General features: G+C 36.5%; 1 protein-coding gene across 2 annotated transcripts; it reads right to left on the bottom strand.

Moving 5' to 3' along the window:
* Positions 1–2,580: 2,580 nt before the first annotated feature.
* LOC122070428 (probable serine/threonine-protein kinase WNK11) lies at positions 2,581–4,436 on the bottom strand. Of its 2 annotated transcripts, none has more exons than XM_042634574.1 (3): positions 4,278–4,436; positions 3,444–4,029; positions 2,581–3,201 (listed from the first exon to the last, which is right to left on the bottom strand). In XM_042634574.1, the coding sequence occupies exons 2-3, from the start codon at positions 3,945–3,947 to the stop codon at positions 2,797–2,799; spliced, it is 909 nt and encodes a 302-aa protein (XP_042490508.1). In that variant the 5' UTR covers positions 3,948–4,029; positions 4,278–4,436; the 3' UTR covers positions 2,581–2,796. The 2 variants fall into 2 exon arrangements, with proteins under 2 accessions (XP_042490508.1, XP_042490507.1); XM_042634573.1 differs by having other exon boundaries at positions 3,444–4,071; positions 4,278–4,434.
* Between the last annotated feature and the right edge of the window lie 13,858 nt (positions 4,437–18,294).

An 18,294-nucleotide genomic window follows, 5' to 3' on the forward strand; every position in this document is an offset into this window, starting at 1 on the left:
TTTTAAACCCCCCCTTTACAAAATAATTATGGAGAGATTTACAAAGTTAAATATGAATGGAGAGAGAGAGAGACAAAATTATGGAAGGTGGTGAGGGAGTGAACAATTGTGGAGAGGGAAGTAATTATTAGGTTTCTCTCACTCCATTAAAAAAAAATACAAGGAACTATTACTTTGTAATTGCATAATATATATATATATATATATATATATATATATACACACACACACACACACTATCTCTGCAGCTCCAATGGAAGAGACTATCAATCTAGGACAGATTTGAAATTGCTAAGTTTAAGATTTAGAATCATAAGAGGGAGGAGTCTGCAAAACAGATAAAAGCAGAAAATAGCAGAAGGAATCATCTTGGGTGCTGTCCTGACAAAGGAAGAACAACATTTCCTATTTACTTGGTGTAAACTCTATTCTTTGTCATTTCCTACCAACAACATTTCAACTTTTCTATACTCTATTTGTTATAGGTATATTCAAGGATAAAATATTCATTGTAACTGTTTCAAGGATGCCCACCTTAGAGAGTCCGGCCAGAGTGAAGAAGATGCAATTAAACAATTTCATTACCTTTTGGAGGAGAGAAAGCCAAATCCACCATTGTTGGTTCTAGATAATGTTTGGGACGAATCAATTTTTTTTAAGGCATACTTTTGGTTATTCACATTCTTGGATGATTGTATCCTCTTGATCTAACATTTTTTATAAGGGGACCTTTTCTATTTATTACTTAAAAAGTAAAAATAGAAACCTTAGCGACCGACAAGACTAGGATCCTACAACAGGATGAATGTTTATCTTGCTTTGGTGTCAATTCAATAACCAACCCCGTCCCTCCCCCCTCCCCCTAAAAAAAATAATAAATAAGGGGGTTGTAGAGGAAGATGAATTCTTGTACCTCAAAATACGGATTACTCCTTGGGTAGTCTGAATTCATTCTCTTGGTTTTTATGTTTTTTTAAGCAATTAATTTTCATATGATGTATACTATACACCTCTGGAATGCATCAATTGATCAATGAAACTAATGTATTTCTTTTCCATATATTTCTGCCAGGTAGGATTAAGAAGCTGGGCACAACTACACTGATGACCAAGGAAAGGATTGGAGTTACATGATCCTTTATGTCATTGTCAAATGTGCTTACTAACTAAAACTTTGTGAGGAATATGAAGGGGAACTGTTGTGCCTGGGAGATTCTTATTTTTTGAACTGAAGCATTTTGTCTTGTTCACATATATGGAACCCTTCCATTAGTGAACTATAGGCAGGAATTGTATTTCCCACACAGTGAAAAACGAAAATAATCTTCATTAGACCCAAAGTTCTACGTAATAGAATGAAGTAATATTACAACAAGAATTACCAACTTTTTTTACTTACTCTCTCTCTCTCGGGATGGTGAGATGGGACTAAAAGAAGTACCTAGGTGATTGATAATAGTGTAGTAAAAGTATACGCTTACTAGCAGAGAGAAGGAAGCTTGAAAGAGACTACCTTGCATGGATTTGTACGTGTATTTTTACTAGTTTAAACAAATAGTGTTCCACATTTCTAAAATAAGCAAACCCGGCCTGACTTAGCAAGTGCTTTAACCAAAAGCTAATGGGAAACGGCCCAAACCTTGACTATTGCAAAGGTAAATTCATGAAGAACATTTTTGTTTAATAGGCAAAAATATCTATGAATTTGTCAAAAGAGGATTCTTAATCGCTCATATAAGAAAATAAAGAGCATTAACTCGTAAGGATCAATCCGGATCATCATTCCAAAATTTTAAACCCTACTTATCACAAAACGGTATGTGGAAAGTCGTTGGTGAGCTTCATAAATACGATATGATATTTTATGGGTTCACGTATGAGAACAACTCGTACATCCTTTGTTGATGAATTTGAAACCTATTAAATGAACAAAGAGAATAAGTGAATTTCAAATCTATGGTTCAGAGACGTATGAATCTGAACTGATCTCCATGGAAACAGGTGGGAAAAGATCTCACACCTACCATCTTTGAGATCCACGCCTCTGAACGGTGTGAGATTGAGAATGTAAGATCTTTCCCAATCGTCCCCATATGGGGAGAGAATCCGTTATCTGGTTGGGTTGGTAGATTTCAATTTATTGATAAATGGCAGGGTCGATACATTACCAGATATCCCTCCCACAAGTCTTTCAAAATATTTAGGAAGCAAACGATATGATAACGCTCTCACCGGTCTTGAAACTTTCACCGTCAAAACAGTGAGAAAAAGCCCAACAAAATATACTCGACCGTTACAGATGGGAGATTCAACGGCAAAGCCAACTAAAGTACAACTGGCTACTCATCTTCTTCAAAGCAAAGTAAACTACAAAACTGAAATGAAAAGCAAACAGTCTGCTCCTCAGCCGCCTTACGCGGATTAGGATTTCTTGAGGGTCATATTCTTCAATTCCCACCATTCAGGATTTAAGAGATAAGGATAAAACATAAAAATAAGAAAAAGAAGCATCGCATGAAACTTCAGCCCTTTGACCTTTCATATTCCTTAATATAATAAAGCAAGGGAAGCTATTAAATATGTTACACAGAAAAATCAATCTTCTATTATATGATTAAATTGAAATCTGTACATGCAAAATTCCTTCTGCAACCAAATCATCCCCTTAAAAAACAAAAAAACCCAAGAAACCTTTTTCACACACAGCCGATATTGGAGAAAAAAAAAATCGAAACAAATTGATTTGAAAGAAGAGAAAAAAAAATCTAACTGAATCGTCCGTCATTGACGTCGTCCCTAAGAGCATATGTTGCTGTTATTGTTATTGTTGTTTTCGTCATCATCAAGTCCGTCGAAGAAAGGATCCTGGAGGAGCTCTGACGCGGAAGGTCTAGCCCTAGGCTTGGCGAGGCATTTCTCTATGAAGGCACTGACCTCAGGATCCTTCACCTTGTTCATGGCCTGGGGCCGCAACCCCGACGTCACCTTCTTGTATATCTTCACCACGCTATCGCACTCGCTGTAGGGTATCTCCAGCGTCACCAGCTCCAATACGCACATCCCGAACGAGTATATGTCCACCATCTCCGTGTATTCCTCCTCGTATAGTTCAGGCGCCATGAATTCTGGCGTCCCTAGCACCGAGTGCGCCAAGCGGTTCTTCTCCACTATCGCAGCCAAACCTAGATCACCGATCTTCACCTGTTCAATTTCAGGAGTGGATCACAATCCCTTTTAGAGATAGACAAAACAAGAGGATCAACACGGTTAGTTTGCCCGGCCCGAGAAGGCCGAGGATGGAGAGTAAATTCTTACTATTCTAAGTTTCAAAGGAGTTCGATCCGACCGAAGAATATATTCCAAAAATAAAATACTACAATTGACGAAAGAAGAAAAACAGAAATTAAAAAAGGAAAGTTTAGATAGGAAATTCCAAAAAATACCTGCCCAATATTTCCATTGATGAAGATGTTACTGCAATTGAGATCTCTGTGGATGATGCACGGTTCATGATTGTGGAAATACTCCAAACCTTTCAGGATCTGTCTGGACCACTTCTTCAAGGCCTTGACAGATACGTGACGATGCTTTTTACGGTATTCCCTCAGATTCCCAGACGTGCAGACCTCAGTGATCATATTCAATGTGCTTTTCTCCTCATCAGTCCACACATTGTAAAGCTCGATGATGTTCACGTTCTTCATAGTACGAAGCAACCGGACCTCCGAGTACAGTCGATCGATTACCGACCGATCCTCGCTGAAACTCGACAACCGAACCTGGCACCAAGCCACCTCAATGCCTTCCTCCTGGTCAAACGCGCGGTAGACCTTCTTCACCGACCCACAGCCAAGTAAATCGCTGTAACGGCCGTACCTTCCGGTAGGATCCACCTCGACGAACGGCTCCGAATCCTTATCAGACGCATCGGAAGTCGCGCACGGCATCTTCTGATACTGATGTGATCGAAAGATCACAAATGCCGAGGAAGACAAACCTTCGTTCAAGAAAAAATCAAGATCCGTAACCCTAGAACCACGAGAAAAGTCCGCAGCGCAGAGAAACACAATTCTAAATCGTGGGGTAGACAATAACAAGAACACGTCAAACAGAAGCTCTGATCAGCACGGATCGGGGAAGAAAACAACGAACGCAGTAGAAATCGAAACTGATCAGACTCGAGACAGTACAAGGGCTTATAATATATTTTACTGTTCGATCAATCGGAACAAGAGAATGGAGTTATATCAAATAAAGACAGAAGCAGAGCAGATTACCAGGAAATACGCCGTTCGAGCTTCCCTGAGATAAGAACTCCGGCAAGACATCTTACCGAGTTTGACAGAGATAACGTGAACAGGAAGAAAGCGATGTGAGCAAAAGATAGAGAGAGAGAGCGCAAAAGTAAATCAAAGCCGCAAAAGCAAAAACTTGGAGCGGATAGGACTATTTATAGGAATCGAAGTAGGGCGTTTTCTTTAAGTCAAAAATATTGTGTTAAAGTTAACCGGGGTTAATCCTGGTGCAGTTAGCCGTTAAAAGACAACTCCCACTTCTACTAGTAATCTAAAATATCCTAGAATCAGTGAAAGGATGAAATTTCCATCCTCTCTCCACTATAAAATCAATAACAGGTGTCATACGATTCAATTAGGTTGAAAAAGTCTTGGGCACATCAAGTATCAACACAGATAGCTTTCCCATTCGTTCTCAACCGCATATGATATATATCGCTGTAACGCAAAAGCATATGCTGAAATCTCCAGCCTCATCCCAGACACGCCGAATGGCCAATACAACCCGAACCGGTTGGCCCGATAAAAATGAACCAAACCAATTCTATTGGTTGTGGGTTTTAGCAATCAGTACGAATCCGAAATCGATTGGACCTATTGCTAAGATCGATTGAAACCAGAAAAACCAATAATAAACGGCCCGTTACATTGCTTTGTTCGATGGACTATTTATAGGAATCAGTAGAATGATTCACCCATCATTCTACGATCTTAATTACTAACCCACTCCCTTTCATTACGAGGTCGAAAATAAGCTCGAGACCCATCCAAGCACCCTTTAAGAAAATTTCCTTTGTCATGGGTGAAAGGAAACTTACTCCAAGTATTATTGTCCCACTTGTGTATGATTTCTCATAAAATCAGTGGACATGTTTACCTCTCCAATATGATATTGAAGGTAGTTAAAATAAGGATAATATAATTATTGGGAGAGGGTTCTCCAAGCTACCCGTGTAAGAGGAATCTTTCATGCCACACCACTAGCAGCACATGGGATGATATTGTTGGTAGAGACCTAAAATGGTAGGGATTGAGAGAGAAAAATGAATACAATAAAGCCTATGGGAGAACATATGTTAGGATAGCAATGAATGATGCTCATTTTCCCTCAATTACTTTACTGGAAAAGAACCCTACACAATTTCATGTCTCTCTGCTCAAGCATATGTGAACATGAAAAGCGAACGCTCCCTTACCCCTCACCCCTTACCCCTCACCCCTCACCCATCACCCAAAAGCCTTCATGCCACCTCCCAATAGTCTGCATGTCAGCGTAGTGGTCATGCATGCTAGTGGACAGGGTCCTCTTGCCTTTATTTTACTTTCCTTTCTTCCTCTATTCTAAATCTCTTTGCAACTCACCACAGGATATAGTTACAAATGACTCTGATTTCTCTATTGTTTTTCTTGTTTTCCTCCCCCCACCCCCTCCTCCACAATTTGCAATGGGAACAATAAAAAACTATTTATTGGGTATGTTTTATTGCAAGGAAAAATTAAAGGTAATGGAGATGAAACTTTTTAACTTAAAAATAAATTTTTTGTAATCATTATCCACGAGATACCATGTGATGGTATAAATTACTTTTTTTTTACCATATTTAGTAATGATATTTTTACATTTTTTTTTTTTTTGTTAATTAAAAAAGGGTACTCGATGGCAGTGATCATAGCCTCTAGGCTGATCCCCTCATATGGCAAGCAATAATTCGGCAAAGGATTTTGGATGCAAAGTAAAGTGAAATTTAATAACCAAATATGAAATGATTTGAAATTAGTGGTATAATCATATGGAGTAATGATTATAAAAGTTTCTTTTTAAAGTTTGAAAATTTTTCTTCCCCTGCCTTTACTGCCCATTCGTAATGATTTTCATGGCATCCCGAACATTATTTTACGTCTCAGTATCAGGATCAATGCATGTATCAGTCATCGTGGATACCCTATTGAGCCAGTATCCGGCATAAATTCATAAACAAATCTTTTTTTTTTTTTTAGATGTTCTCGATCTGTATCAATATAATATCGATAACTAGTACTGACATTACCAATACGATATCGATACCTTGAACCATGATATCGCCAGCTCTAACCTTATCATTCTTGACTGGCTAGTTTTTCCTTTATTCCCATCAACTAGTTCATGCTTGGGTTCAAAAAATTTAGATTGAATGCTCAATTTTTCTGTTTGAGGTTTTAATGTTTCTTAGATCAAGATCTCCTGTAATTTGCTGTACAAGTTTCCAGAAACTTTAGAAGATCAAGAGAATGATGTGGTTTCAAACTTTACCAAATGAATGACTTAAATGAAAGCATGAAAATGACAGGAGAAATTGTACAAAGCTCAAGCTGGCACATATTGATGAGCCTAAGCTGAAACACATGAGGAAACATGTGACGAGCACTAGTTGGCGCATTGCAATTTAAACTAGCAATGCAAGCCATGTTATACATGTGAATAAAGTGATTCAATGAATATGTTTTTAAGGTGGAGACAGGTTTCCTTCAATGCCCCAAAAGATTTCTCTTTCGAAGCTTCCAATAGGGAAGGGAAGTGTGTAAAAGTGATCTACATAATGGCGTTGTGAAGATCTTTTTCCCTTTAAGTGTGATCATTTTGTTATGGAAGATTTCACGATATTTATCTCAACGAACGAGGGATGAGAGGTCGAGGTTTAGGGTATTTGGAGATGTTGAACAATTTCTACTCTTTTTTTTTTCTTTTCAAGTGTCCTTTTGTTTTATTAAACAAAAAACATGATCCAATGAAAATGATAAAGGTGGACCAAGGCATGCATTCCTCCTCCACAATCCAAAAATAAATTAAAGCAAGGCAGTTTTTTCGCGATAAAATCCTAGTCGGTCTCTGAAAACTCATGGTGAACAATCAGTTGTGTGGATGAACTAATGGTCTTGGTATGGCAATTTGATCTGAAACATTTTCTAAGGCATAATGACAGGAAATAAAACCCAACTTTGGGTCCTTCCAAGTGTCACTATGCCTAGTGAAGTATAACACTTTATTATTTACCACTTAGCAGTATGTGGGTTAGTCCATGTGATAGAAGACCTCACATATATTTCAATGGACAAATTTTAGTGGAAAGTAAAATAAGGTCTAAAAAAAAAATGGTATATCAGAATATTGAGAGAGCACACTTATTTTTTGTTGTTGAGTTTTCAAGAGATCTTCGAACCACAAATTCTTAGGAATCCTGTAACAAAATATGTTAATGATATAGATGGGCTGAGTTGTGTCACTTGACTCTCTCCTAAAGACCGTAAAGGCCCCCAATGGTGCAACCGGGTGAGTTACGTATCGGCCTCCAAGATGAAACTGCCTAATGGCACCCCTAGTAGTTGTGCACTCAACTGCTAGAACCCTTCGAGTACTCCAATGTTGTGTTCAAACTAAAGATAAAAAAAAAAAACTCAAAATACACTTAAATAGTGACACTCAAAATAAGAGTAAAACAAGATCTCAATCCTCACATCACACCATAACTTGAGTGAACTTTGTAGTTGGTCATTGGTGTGTACAATGTCTACAGATCCCCTCTATTTATAGAGAAAAGAGACTTCTAGAAAGACATGAAGATACAAAGTCTCTCAAGAAGGGAAAGAGATAAGGCCCCTCAAAATGAAGAGACAAAGACTCAAGTCTCTCACAAGAAAAGGAAGAGATAAAGTTCCTCATTCAAGTCTCTCACAAGAAGGGGAAGAGATGAGGTACCTCAAAATGAAGAGACAAAGACTCTCATAAAGTAAAGTAAAAGAGTCCCTAAGATGAAGAGACAGTCCTAAAAACGAAGAGACCATATTAAGTATTATTTGTAAATACATCAAAGATTATGAGAATACATAGATACAAACATATAAGACATCATACAAGAAGATAGAAAGATGGTCAATTATGAAAAGACACAAGAAACCAAAAGGTAATTTGAATCTTATGATAATTTAAATTAAATTATCATTTAAATTCCAACACAAGGAAAGTAGCTCAAACTCTTATGTAAAGTTTTAGTAAATTACCAAAATACCATCAAATGGAAATGAATAAAAATATAGAATGGCATCTATTATGAATTTTGCTATTCTGCTGCTCATTAAAATTTGAAATTGTACCAGTGAGATGCTTGTCTGGTCCTCTATCACTAGAATCGGTGAAAGGATGAAATTTCCATCCTCCCTCAACTATAAAATTAATGACAGGTGTCATACGATTCGGTTGGTTGAATAGTTATTCGGCTGCTGGACTAGGCCACACCAAAAGGAATGCTTATTTGGTCTAGTTTGGTTTTGATTTATCAAAACTAGTCGATTAATAGTCCAACATATGTAAACACTTAAAGCTTGTTTATTAAGCTCGATACGTGTAAAGCCTAATTATTAAAATAGTTCAATTAAAAATCGTCATCTGATAGACCGTTTATAAATTTATTTATTTATTTATTTTGTGAGAACCGTTTATAAATGGAAGCATATCTAGCATATGAGAATCATTTATTTAAACGGGTTAATAAAAGTGCAAAGTCCTAAAATGGCAAATTTTGGCCTGATGATTGACACCCCTAATTGGAAGTATATGGTTATCATTCCGTTTCGTATACCCTAAACCAAATCTGGTCTAATAGAGAATCGGTTCAAATCAAATTTGTTGGGTTGGTAGTTCGTTTTAGGGTTTGACACCTCTATGATGGAAAGAAGACTTTTTGAAACGTGGGTATATCAAAGTATCAACATAGCTAGCTTTCCCATACGTTCTCAACCGCATATGATTATGTGATAGTTGCTCTGTTGTAGCGCATAAGCATACTGAAATTTCCAGCCTCATCCCAGACATGCGGAATGACCAACACAACCCTAACCGGTCGGCCCAATAAAAATGACTGAACCAATTCCATTGGTTGTGGGAAGAAACTTAAGTATTTCATATGATTACAAAATTTTCTTTTTTAAGATTTGAAAATTCTCACTTCCCTTCTCTTTAATTCCACTTGCAATCAAATATATATGGAAAACTAAAACGTAACAGTAACAAACCAATAAGAGTTTGTTAAGAGAAATCCATAGAAAAAACCCTGAAACAAACTGAAACTGAAACTGGAATTCATATGTTTGACTTCAGTTTTGGTGGGTATGTACATAAATTGGCTGTTTAGTTCCTCTGCATGTACAGGTGAGGTGCCAACATCTGTCAATTATACTGAGAGTTGTGAGTTTTAGAAATGTCACATCATAAGAACTTTATGAGAAAATATCAAGGGGGAAATTTTCTTCACCAAAGAGGGATTCACCCACCATTCTGGGATCTTAATCACTCACCCACTGCCGATCATTACGAGGCCAAAAATAACCTTGAGACTCATCCAACCACCTTTGAAGGAAATTTCTTTTGTCATGGGTGAAGGGAAACTTAGTCCAAAAATTATTGTCCTACTTGTATGTGATTTCCCAAAAAATGTATTGACATGCTTAACTCTCCAATATGATATTGAAGGTAGTTAAAATAAGGGTAGTATAATTATTGGGAGAGGGTTCTCCAAGCTACCCGTACATGTAGGAGGTATCTTTCATGCCACACCACTAGCAACACGCGGGATTATATTGTCGGTGGAGACCTAGAATGGTAGGGGTTGAGAGAGAAAAATGAATACCATAAAGCTATGAGAGAACATGTGTTAGGAAGGCAATAAATGATGCTCATTTTCCCTCAATTACTTTACTGGAAAAGAACCCTACACAATGCCATGTCTCTATGCCCAAGCATATGTGCACATGAAAAGCCAACGCTTCCCCCCCCCCCCCCCTCCTTAAACCAGAAGCCTTTGTGCGGCCCCTCAATGGCCTACATGTCGGCATAGTGATCATGCCAGTGGACAGGGTTCTCTTGCCTTTATTTTATTTTCCTTTCTTCCTCTATTCTAAATCTCTTTGCAACTCACCATGAGATATTGTTACAAATGACTCTGATTTCTCTATTATTGCTGCTTGTCTCCCTCCCTCCCTCCCTCCCTCCACAATTTGCAATGGGAATAATAAAAACTACTCTTGGCTATCTTTGATTGCAAGGAAAAATTAAAGGTAAGGGAAATAAAACTTTTAAACTTAAAAAAAAATTTTTTTGTAATCGTTACCCACGAGATACCATGTGATGGTATAAATTACTTAATTTTTTTTACCATATTTAGTAATGATACATTTTACATTTTTTTTCTTTTTCTTGTGGTTAATTTAAAAAGGGTACTCGATGATAATGATCATAGCCTATAGGCTGAACCCCTCATATAGCAAGCAACAATTTGACAAACTTTGCAGTTAGTGGTATAATCACATAGAGTAATGATTGTAAAACTTCCTTTTTAAAGTTTGAAAATTTTTCTTCACCTACCTTTAATGTATGTCAGTTCGTAGTGATTTTCATGGCATCTCGAGCATTGTTTTACATCTCGAAATCAAGATCAATGCATGTATCAATCACCGTGGATAACATATTGAGCTAGTATCCAGCATAAATTCATAAACAAATCATTTTTTTTTTTTTTTTTGTTGATGTTCTCGATCTGTATCAATATGATATTGATAACTAGTACTAACATTACCAATACGATATCGATACCTTGAACCATGATATCGCCAGCTCTAACCATATCAGTTCTTGGCTGGCTAGTATTTCCTTTATTTCCAGCAACTAGTTCATGCTTGGGCTCAATAAATTTAGATTGCTATCTCAATTTTTTTTTGTTTTGAGGTTTTAATGTTTGTTAGATCAAGATCTCCTCTAATTTCCTGTACAAGTTTTCAGAAACTTTAGGAGATGAACAGAATGATGTGGTTTGAAACTATATCAAATGAATGACTTAAATGAAAGAAGCATGAAAATGAGAGGAGAAATTGAACAAAGCCCAAACCGGCACATATTGATGAGCCTAAGTTGAAACTGAATATGCTTTTAAGGTGGGGAGAGGGTTCCCGTCAAAGCCCGTTTTCTAATGCGGGCGTCAAAGGGTTTTCCTTTCAAATCTTCCAATAAAGAAGGTAGGTGTGCTAAAGTGATCTACATAATGACGTTGTGAGAATCTTTTTCTCAAAGTGTTATCATATGGTTATAAGGGGTTTCATGATATTTATCTCAACGGACGAAGGATGTGAGGCCGAGGTTTAGGATATTTGGAGACGTTGAACAATTTCTAAATTTTTTTTCTTTTTTTCAAGTGTTCATTAAACAAAAATGTGATCCAACGAATATGATAAAGGTAGATCAAGGGCATGCATTCCCCCTCTCCTCCTCTCCCCCTCCCCCTCCCCCTCCCCAACCACCAAAAAAAAAAATAGTAAACCAAGGCAGCTTTTTTTCACGATAAAATCCTAGTCGGTCTCTAAAAACTCATGGTGGGCAATCTGTTGTGTGGACAAACTAATGGCCTCGGTATAGCAATTTGATCTGAAACATTTTCTAAGGCATAGTAACGGGTAACTTTGGATCCTTCCAAGCATCACTATGCCTAGTGAAGTATAACGCTTCATTATTTATCACTTAGCAATACGTGGGTTAGCCCATGTGATAGAAGACCCCACATACATTTCAATGGACAAATCTTAGTGGAAAATAAAACAAGGAAAGTAGTTCAAACTCTTATTCAAAGTTTCAGTAAATTACCAAAATACCATCAAATGGAGATGAATATAAAATAGAGAATGGCATTTATTGTAATTTTAGCTATTTCCTCTAGTCATTTTAAGCTGAAATTGTACCAGTGAAATGCTAGTCTAATCCTCTATCACATAGATTAATCCAACTATTGCCAAGTGGTAAATCATGAAACATTATACTTTATTAGGCACAGTGATGGGAAATAACATAATTTTTTTTCTAATGGATGATTTTGTTATATTTTGTTTTTTTTCCAAAATGTTTAAAGTCACACGTAAGAAAATTTTGTTTTCAAAAATAATTTGAAATTGAGTTACCATTATATTATTATGAAGAGTAATCATTGTTTTATATTTACTTTTAGTATGCATGCAAACTGAAAATATTTTTTACTTTCGTTGAAAGATAAAACATGTTATACTGAAAAGGCAAAATGGTAAAAGAGGAAGTGTTTCTTGTGGAGGGAGTGTGGTTCCTACACGTGCACTGGAATCAATAGAAATGCACCTGGAAGCATCATATGGGGAGCTATTTTTCATTTCATGTGGGGTTGGGCTAAGGGTGTCAATCGATCGGTTCGGTTTGTTTTCTATCGGGCTAAATCGGTTTCAGTCTAAGAATGAGGGAGACCAAAACCAATCCGTTAAGGAACTTTGCTTTTCAATCGGTTTCAGTTTCAATCCGGTTTGATTTCGATTTATTTCGATTTTTCACTATCAAGTTAATATCGGTTTAGATCGATTTATTATCGGGCTTGAACCATAATGAAAGTTTACATTCATAACCTGTAGTGACAAAAGATTTGTCGAAAATACTTTAAATTTATGATTAAATTATGGTTTATCATTGTATATAAAGGAAAGATAACTAATATTGAAACCGATGGATAACTAATTACTAAGAAGATGATTAATATTGAAATCACAAAATGAACCCAATTACCCAATCATTCATTTAACTTTACAGTGAATAAGGAAATCAATGGAAACATTATTACAATTTATAAATCAATTTCTCTATTCATAACTTCATATTCATTGATTTGTAATAATTTCCCATACAATAAAAAATATTCTCACTAATATTGTAAAAAAAGGATGATGAATTCACCAATTTATAATCTCATAATCATTTATCTTTTTATCAGTTTCATTCGGTTTGATTATTGATCGGTTCAGTTTGGACCAATTTTCAGCCGCTCCCAATACCTCATTCCAAAACCAATCTAATAAAAATCGGTTTGATTCAATCCAAGTTTTTTTGGTCGGTTTCAATCAGTTTTATCAATTTAGATTAGGTTTTGACACCCTTAGATTGGGCAGTCATTCCACCCCATGTGTTTAAGCGCAAGGGCCATGTTCCCTCCACACCCAATTCCCCACCCCACCCCACCCCACCCCACCCTACCCTACCCTACCCTCAAAAAAAAAGCTGAAATTGTGCTCCGGTTATATTGGATCCGGATCTTTAAAACCCTGATTTATCTCGACAATTGATATACCTTTTTTTCTTTTTCTTTTTTTGGTGGGAATTGATATACTAAAATGCTGTAATCCAGAGAGCTTGGGGGTCAGGGTTGATCTTCTGACTTCTCCCCAACTACTTTTCAGTTGTGAAGTCTTTTGTCTCATCCTTCAAGAAAGTGCAAAAGATAAGACATCGTACCATGAGGGACCACCAATTAATCATGAACTATCCGTTTTCATGTTAATGCTGCTGGTGCTATTTTGATATGAACCGGCCTGTAATTATGGTTCAAGGTATTCAGTATTGATATAAGTTATTGAATTAGGAGTACTCGTTACTGGCCTTAGACAAAAAGAGGTATGAACAAGAAGTTATAAATATTATAGAGAAGAGGGACAACGCTCCAAGGTCACGATATGATAATACTATCGAGAAAAAGTATTCAGCAAAGAGATTTACACCATCCATCGTCCAATGCATACTTTACACCAAAGAGAAGTACCCGAGTGTAGGTTTCAATGGTTTTTTTTGTTATCATATAATCAGCAAATAATGAGACACATTTTCCTTCATGGATAATACAAATAGTTCAATCAGAAATGTTATTTATTGTATCAGTGACACCCACATAAATAAAAATTTGTGGGGTCAAATTAAGGAAGATTAGTATAACAGATAGAGTCGTATGAATTAGAGTCACCCCTTGAGGTATAGAGTTATGAGCTTGGATAGTCCATTACTTCACAGGAGCTAGGATCGAATAAAGGTTAGGTTTAACTTGTTTAAAATTGATATTTATGGATAATACAAGTAGCCCAACCAAAAATGTTATTAATTGCATCAATGATGGCATACAAATAAGAATTGGTGGAGTCAAAATAGGGAAGATCATGTAACATATGGAGTCGTATGAATTTCAGTCACTTGTTAAGGTATAGAGTGACGAGCTTGGACAATCCATTGATTCATTGGGCATAAGATCGAATAAAGATTAGGTTTAGCGTGATTAAAATGGACATTATTTCTATGTACATTATGAAATAGGATGATATGATAAAAATATTAAAAAACTAATAGAAATTGAGGGTAAAGATCCCCCACAACATCAACATGCACTCATGGGACCCACAATTTCTCTCTGATCTTCACATTAAATGCCCCTTATTTAACAATTTGTCACCCACAATTAGTTGGGCTTTGTGGAGTTAATGAGCCAGACCCAATAGGTTCAAGTTGTTATTGGGACAATTTTCTTTTGGGATTGGGTGCCTTGTCCGGTTACCAGCGAATGCTAGTCTTCTTGTGTCTGATCCCTATCTCTTTCCACATCAAGGGATGGATGTATCACTTCAAAGAACGGATGAGTGAAATATACACAAGGATGCACAGTGTGTGCTAGGAAATTGGATAAGGAATTTTATCCCATAATTTTATTTTAGGAGGGGATCATTGCCAAGCTATGTGGTTCTTGCATTGGTAGCAAACACAAGCATCCAACGACGGTGAGATTATCATTTCACCCTTCCTATATTTGGGCACAAGCTCCACGTAGCTTAGCAACCTTCTCCCTCCAGTTAATTAATGATTTTGATGGTTCTTGAAATTTAGAGAGATTCTATAGATGAGAAAAAGAGCTAAGACATCTTAAAGACAAATGGACTGAAAGCAAATTGTATCCATTGGGGTTGGGGTTGGGGTGGGGGTGGAGGGAGGAAAGTCTAGATTACACAAGTCAAAGATGTAAACATCCAGTCGAATATCCGAATTCAATTCGCATCCATATCTAGTCAAGAAATATCCGGATCCGATCACATCTGATCTGTATTTGATTTAAATTTCATCCATTTACATCCCTACATAAAAAAATCTCTTGCTTATCTTTAGGTGTCAATTCAAGTGGCATTTGCCAAGTCATAAAATAATGCATCCCAAAATATAAGACTACAAAGAAGTTTGGATATTCATATGGTTGAGACGGCTACATCACTTTCCATATAGCAAAGTTTTGGTGTTGGCCGGCTAGTGTAAAGAAACTATTTTCATTTTATAAGAAAATTGTCCTTTATATAATCTGATTATGAGAAGTTTCTCTTAATGGGCCTATTATCCGTCTCTTGAGACTTTTGCTTCTTGTTTTATTAATAGAAATGAAAATGTTCATGTCCATGCTATTTCTAAATGGGCCTTGTTCTACTCTCGTTTGGATATGTGGAGACACTTCTTTTTGAGTGCCTTTCTCAGCATTGTAATTTCCTTTTTGCCCAATGTGATTAATGAATCCACTCCTTGAGGGTCTTTCGCGCCCACAACTCCCCCCCCCCCTCCTCCAAAAGCAAAAAAGAATAAAAATCTTCATTGTGGGAGTCTGGGAGTTTCATATAGCACTTAGATTTTGTTGACGGGGTAAGCTGGACTGGGCTTCAAAAACCTAGGCCTAGCCCAAGGTTATTGTCCCTAGTCTAAGTTCAACTCAACCTGACCATCCTAAGTAGGCCTACTAGCCCAAGCCTGGCCAAAGGCCCGAGAATAGATGCTTTATCTCAACATCTATTGTGAATGTTTTATGCATTATCCAAAAGGATTGAGTTTCCTAAAGCTTGGATAATGGGAATCTACTCACCGAGTGGGCCTTAGATAGGGAACTGCTTCATACACAATATGGAAGGGTCAGGGCTAGGGTAGGCATAGTACCAACCAAAATGATTTTAAAAAATGGTATTAGATCGGACATATTTGCCTCTTCTTCTTCTTCTTCTTCTTCGTCTTCTTTTTTTTTTTTTTTTTTAAGTGAAAGATCGGGCACATTTGTCGATCTGTGTATCAATATTAGTTATGTCCGATATTGATACTCATGAGAGCCTGCACTATATTACAAGGCACCAACCAACTTAGTAGGATTAGAAAAATTAATTAAATTAATTATTAAAAGAGAAAAAGAATTATATCCATCTAACACAAGAAACGATCAAACATAGCTAAGTGTGAAAAGATCAACAACCTCTATCACATCCGGAAATTTTCATGCCCAACGTATTACCATTTTTACACTAGACCAGTGCTCCCCTCTCCTTATTAAATATCAATCAATGTTGATATAGACTGACCATGCATGTACTTGTACATCCAAATTCTCTATAGTGAGCGGTGAGTAGCGGTGAGCATCCAATGGCTAGGTGCCCCCGACATGCACCCTCAGCTGTTGGATGCTCATTGCCACTCATTGCCTCCCCACAGAAGATCGGGGCACTTGTACTTGCTTCTTTTGATTGTGGAAAGGTTGAAAAAAGTGGAAAAGTTAGGGGTGTCAATCGGTTAGGGCTTGATTTGTACCCTCAAATTTAAGGATCTGCATCATTTCTATCTGGTTTGGTCACCAGGCCTTATAGGTTAGGGCATGGACTTGTTTCTATTTGATTGATTGATTTTAATCCATTATCAGGTTCAAGGTAATTGAAATAATTAGGATGTAAGCGAGTAAATTGACTAATTGGACTATAAATAGTATGTACATAGGCTATACTCTATAGTCGGTTGGTTATTGGTAGGTCATAATATTCTGTTGGTCCTGATCAGATGATTAGTTAGTCAATGTTTGATCCTGACATGTTTAATCTATTATCAGGTTCAAGTGTAATTACGGAAGCGGGCCAATTTCTGACAACCCCAGGAGAAATTGTCCACTTATGCCGTTGGATATGATTATACAAAATCCAATGGTTGGCAACAGCTCTGTACGTGATTCCCATCATTGACTCAAACTCAGCATATCAAAGCATTGTTTGATAACGTTTCTGTTGTTTCTGTGTCTAGAAATAATAGAAATGGATTTTCAAGTTTTTGAAAACAAAAATGATTTTTTTGGCATTGTTTGATTACGTTTTTGCTGTTTCTATGTCTGGAAACAATAGAAACGGCTTTTCACTTTTCCAAAAGTAAAAATGAATTTTTTGATATTTGATAAACCTGTTTCTCGAAACGTTTTTTGTAGACATAATGCCACTAAAAAACCTAATAGTATCATCAGATGCCCAAAAGAGAAAGAGGGTTCGGTTGCCTCTTTTCAGGTTTAAATAGTTGAGAGATTTATTGGGCACAGTGGCATTTTTTTTTTCCTCAAATTATTTTCTAGAAACGACTTGTTTTGTCAAAGTCATTTTTAGAATTGTAAATATGAATAAATTTTGATTTATGTTTATAGAAAATGGTGAAACATAACAACTTTACCAAATGCTTTTTAAGCTGTTTCTCCATTTTTGGGAACAAGAAAACGTAAAACACATCAGAAACAGAACGTTGTCAAACAGTACCCAAGTCTCATAGGAATGGGGATTGGAACCTGGCAAGAACGAAACAAAGGCCCAAACCTAAATGGTTCTTAAGTGGCCCACCGTCGAAGTCCAGCCCAAATTCAGATCCGCTTACTCCTCAGTCCTCAACATTCAGAAGTCGGAAATTCGAAACCCTAATCTTCCATTCGCGGTACTCTTATGTTGTGTTTGGTAGCCAAGATAAGAAAAGAAAGAAAAAAGAAAGAAGTACACTTTTTGTACTTTTTTCTTGGATGAAGAATTTCTCCTTGCACTTGGTATATCTTCACCCAAGAAAAAATTCAATTTTTGAAATTCAAAATGCGAAGTTTTCTTTTGTTCCAAAATAAAAAAAATCTTACAAAAAACACAAGAAAACATGAGAAAATATGAAAACATAATAAGATAAAAAAAAAAATGAATGATTATACAATGATTTTCTATGTGTTTATCTCTCTCCTAAATTCAATTTTTTTTGAATTTTTTTGTTTTGTTTTGTTTTCTTCTCTTGGTAACTAAACATACATACTTTTTTTATTTTCTCACCATTTTATTTATTTTCTTCTTT

Source organism: Macadamia integrifolia, unplaced genomic scaffold (assembly GCF_013358625.1).
Source record: "Macadamia integrifolia cultivar HAES 741 unplaced genomic scaffold, SCU_Mint_v3 scaffold913, whole genome shotgun sequence".
Lineage (NCBI taxonomy): Eukaryota > Viridiplantae > Streptophyta > Magnoliopsida > Proteales > Proteaceae > Macadamia > Macadamia integrifolia.

Bases quoted from the DNA above. Each gene is read 5' to 3' on its own strand.
- LOC122070428 (XM_042634574.1), bottom strand. From the start codon at position 3,947: ATGCCGTGCGCGACTTCCGATGCGTCTGATAAGGATTCGGAGCCGTTC. The intron at 3,202-3,443 runs GTATTTTTTGGA...GAAATTGAACAG, and splicing joins TCAATGGAAATATTGGGCAG to GTGAAGATCGGTGATCTAGG.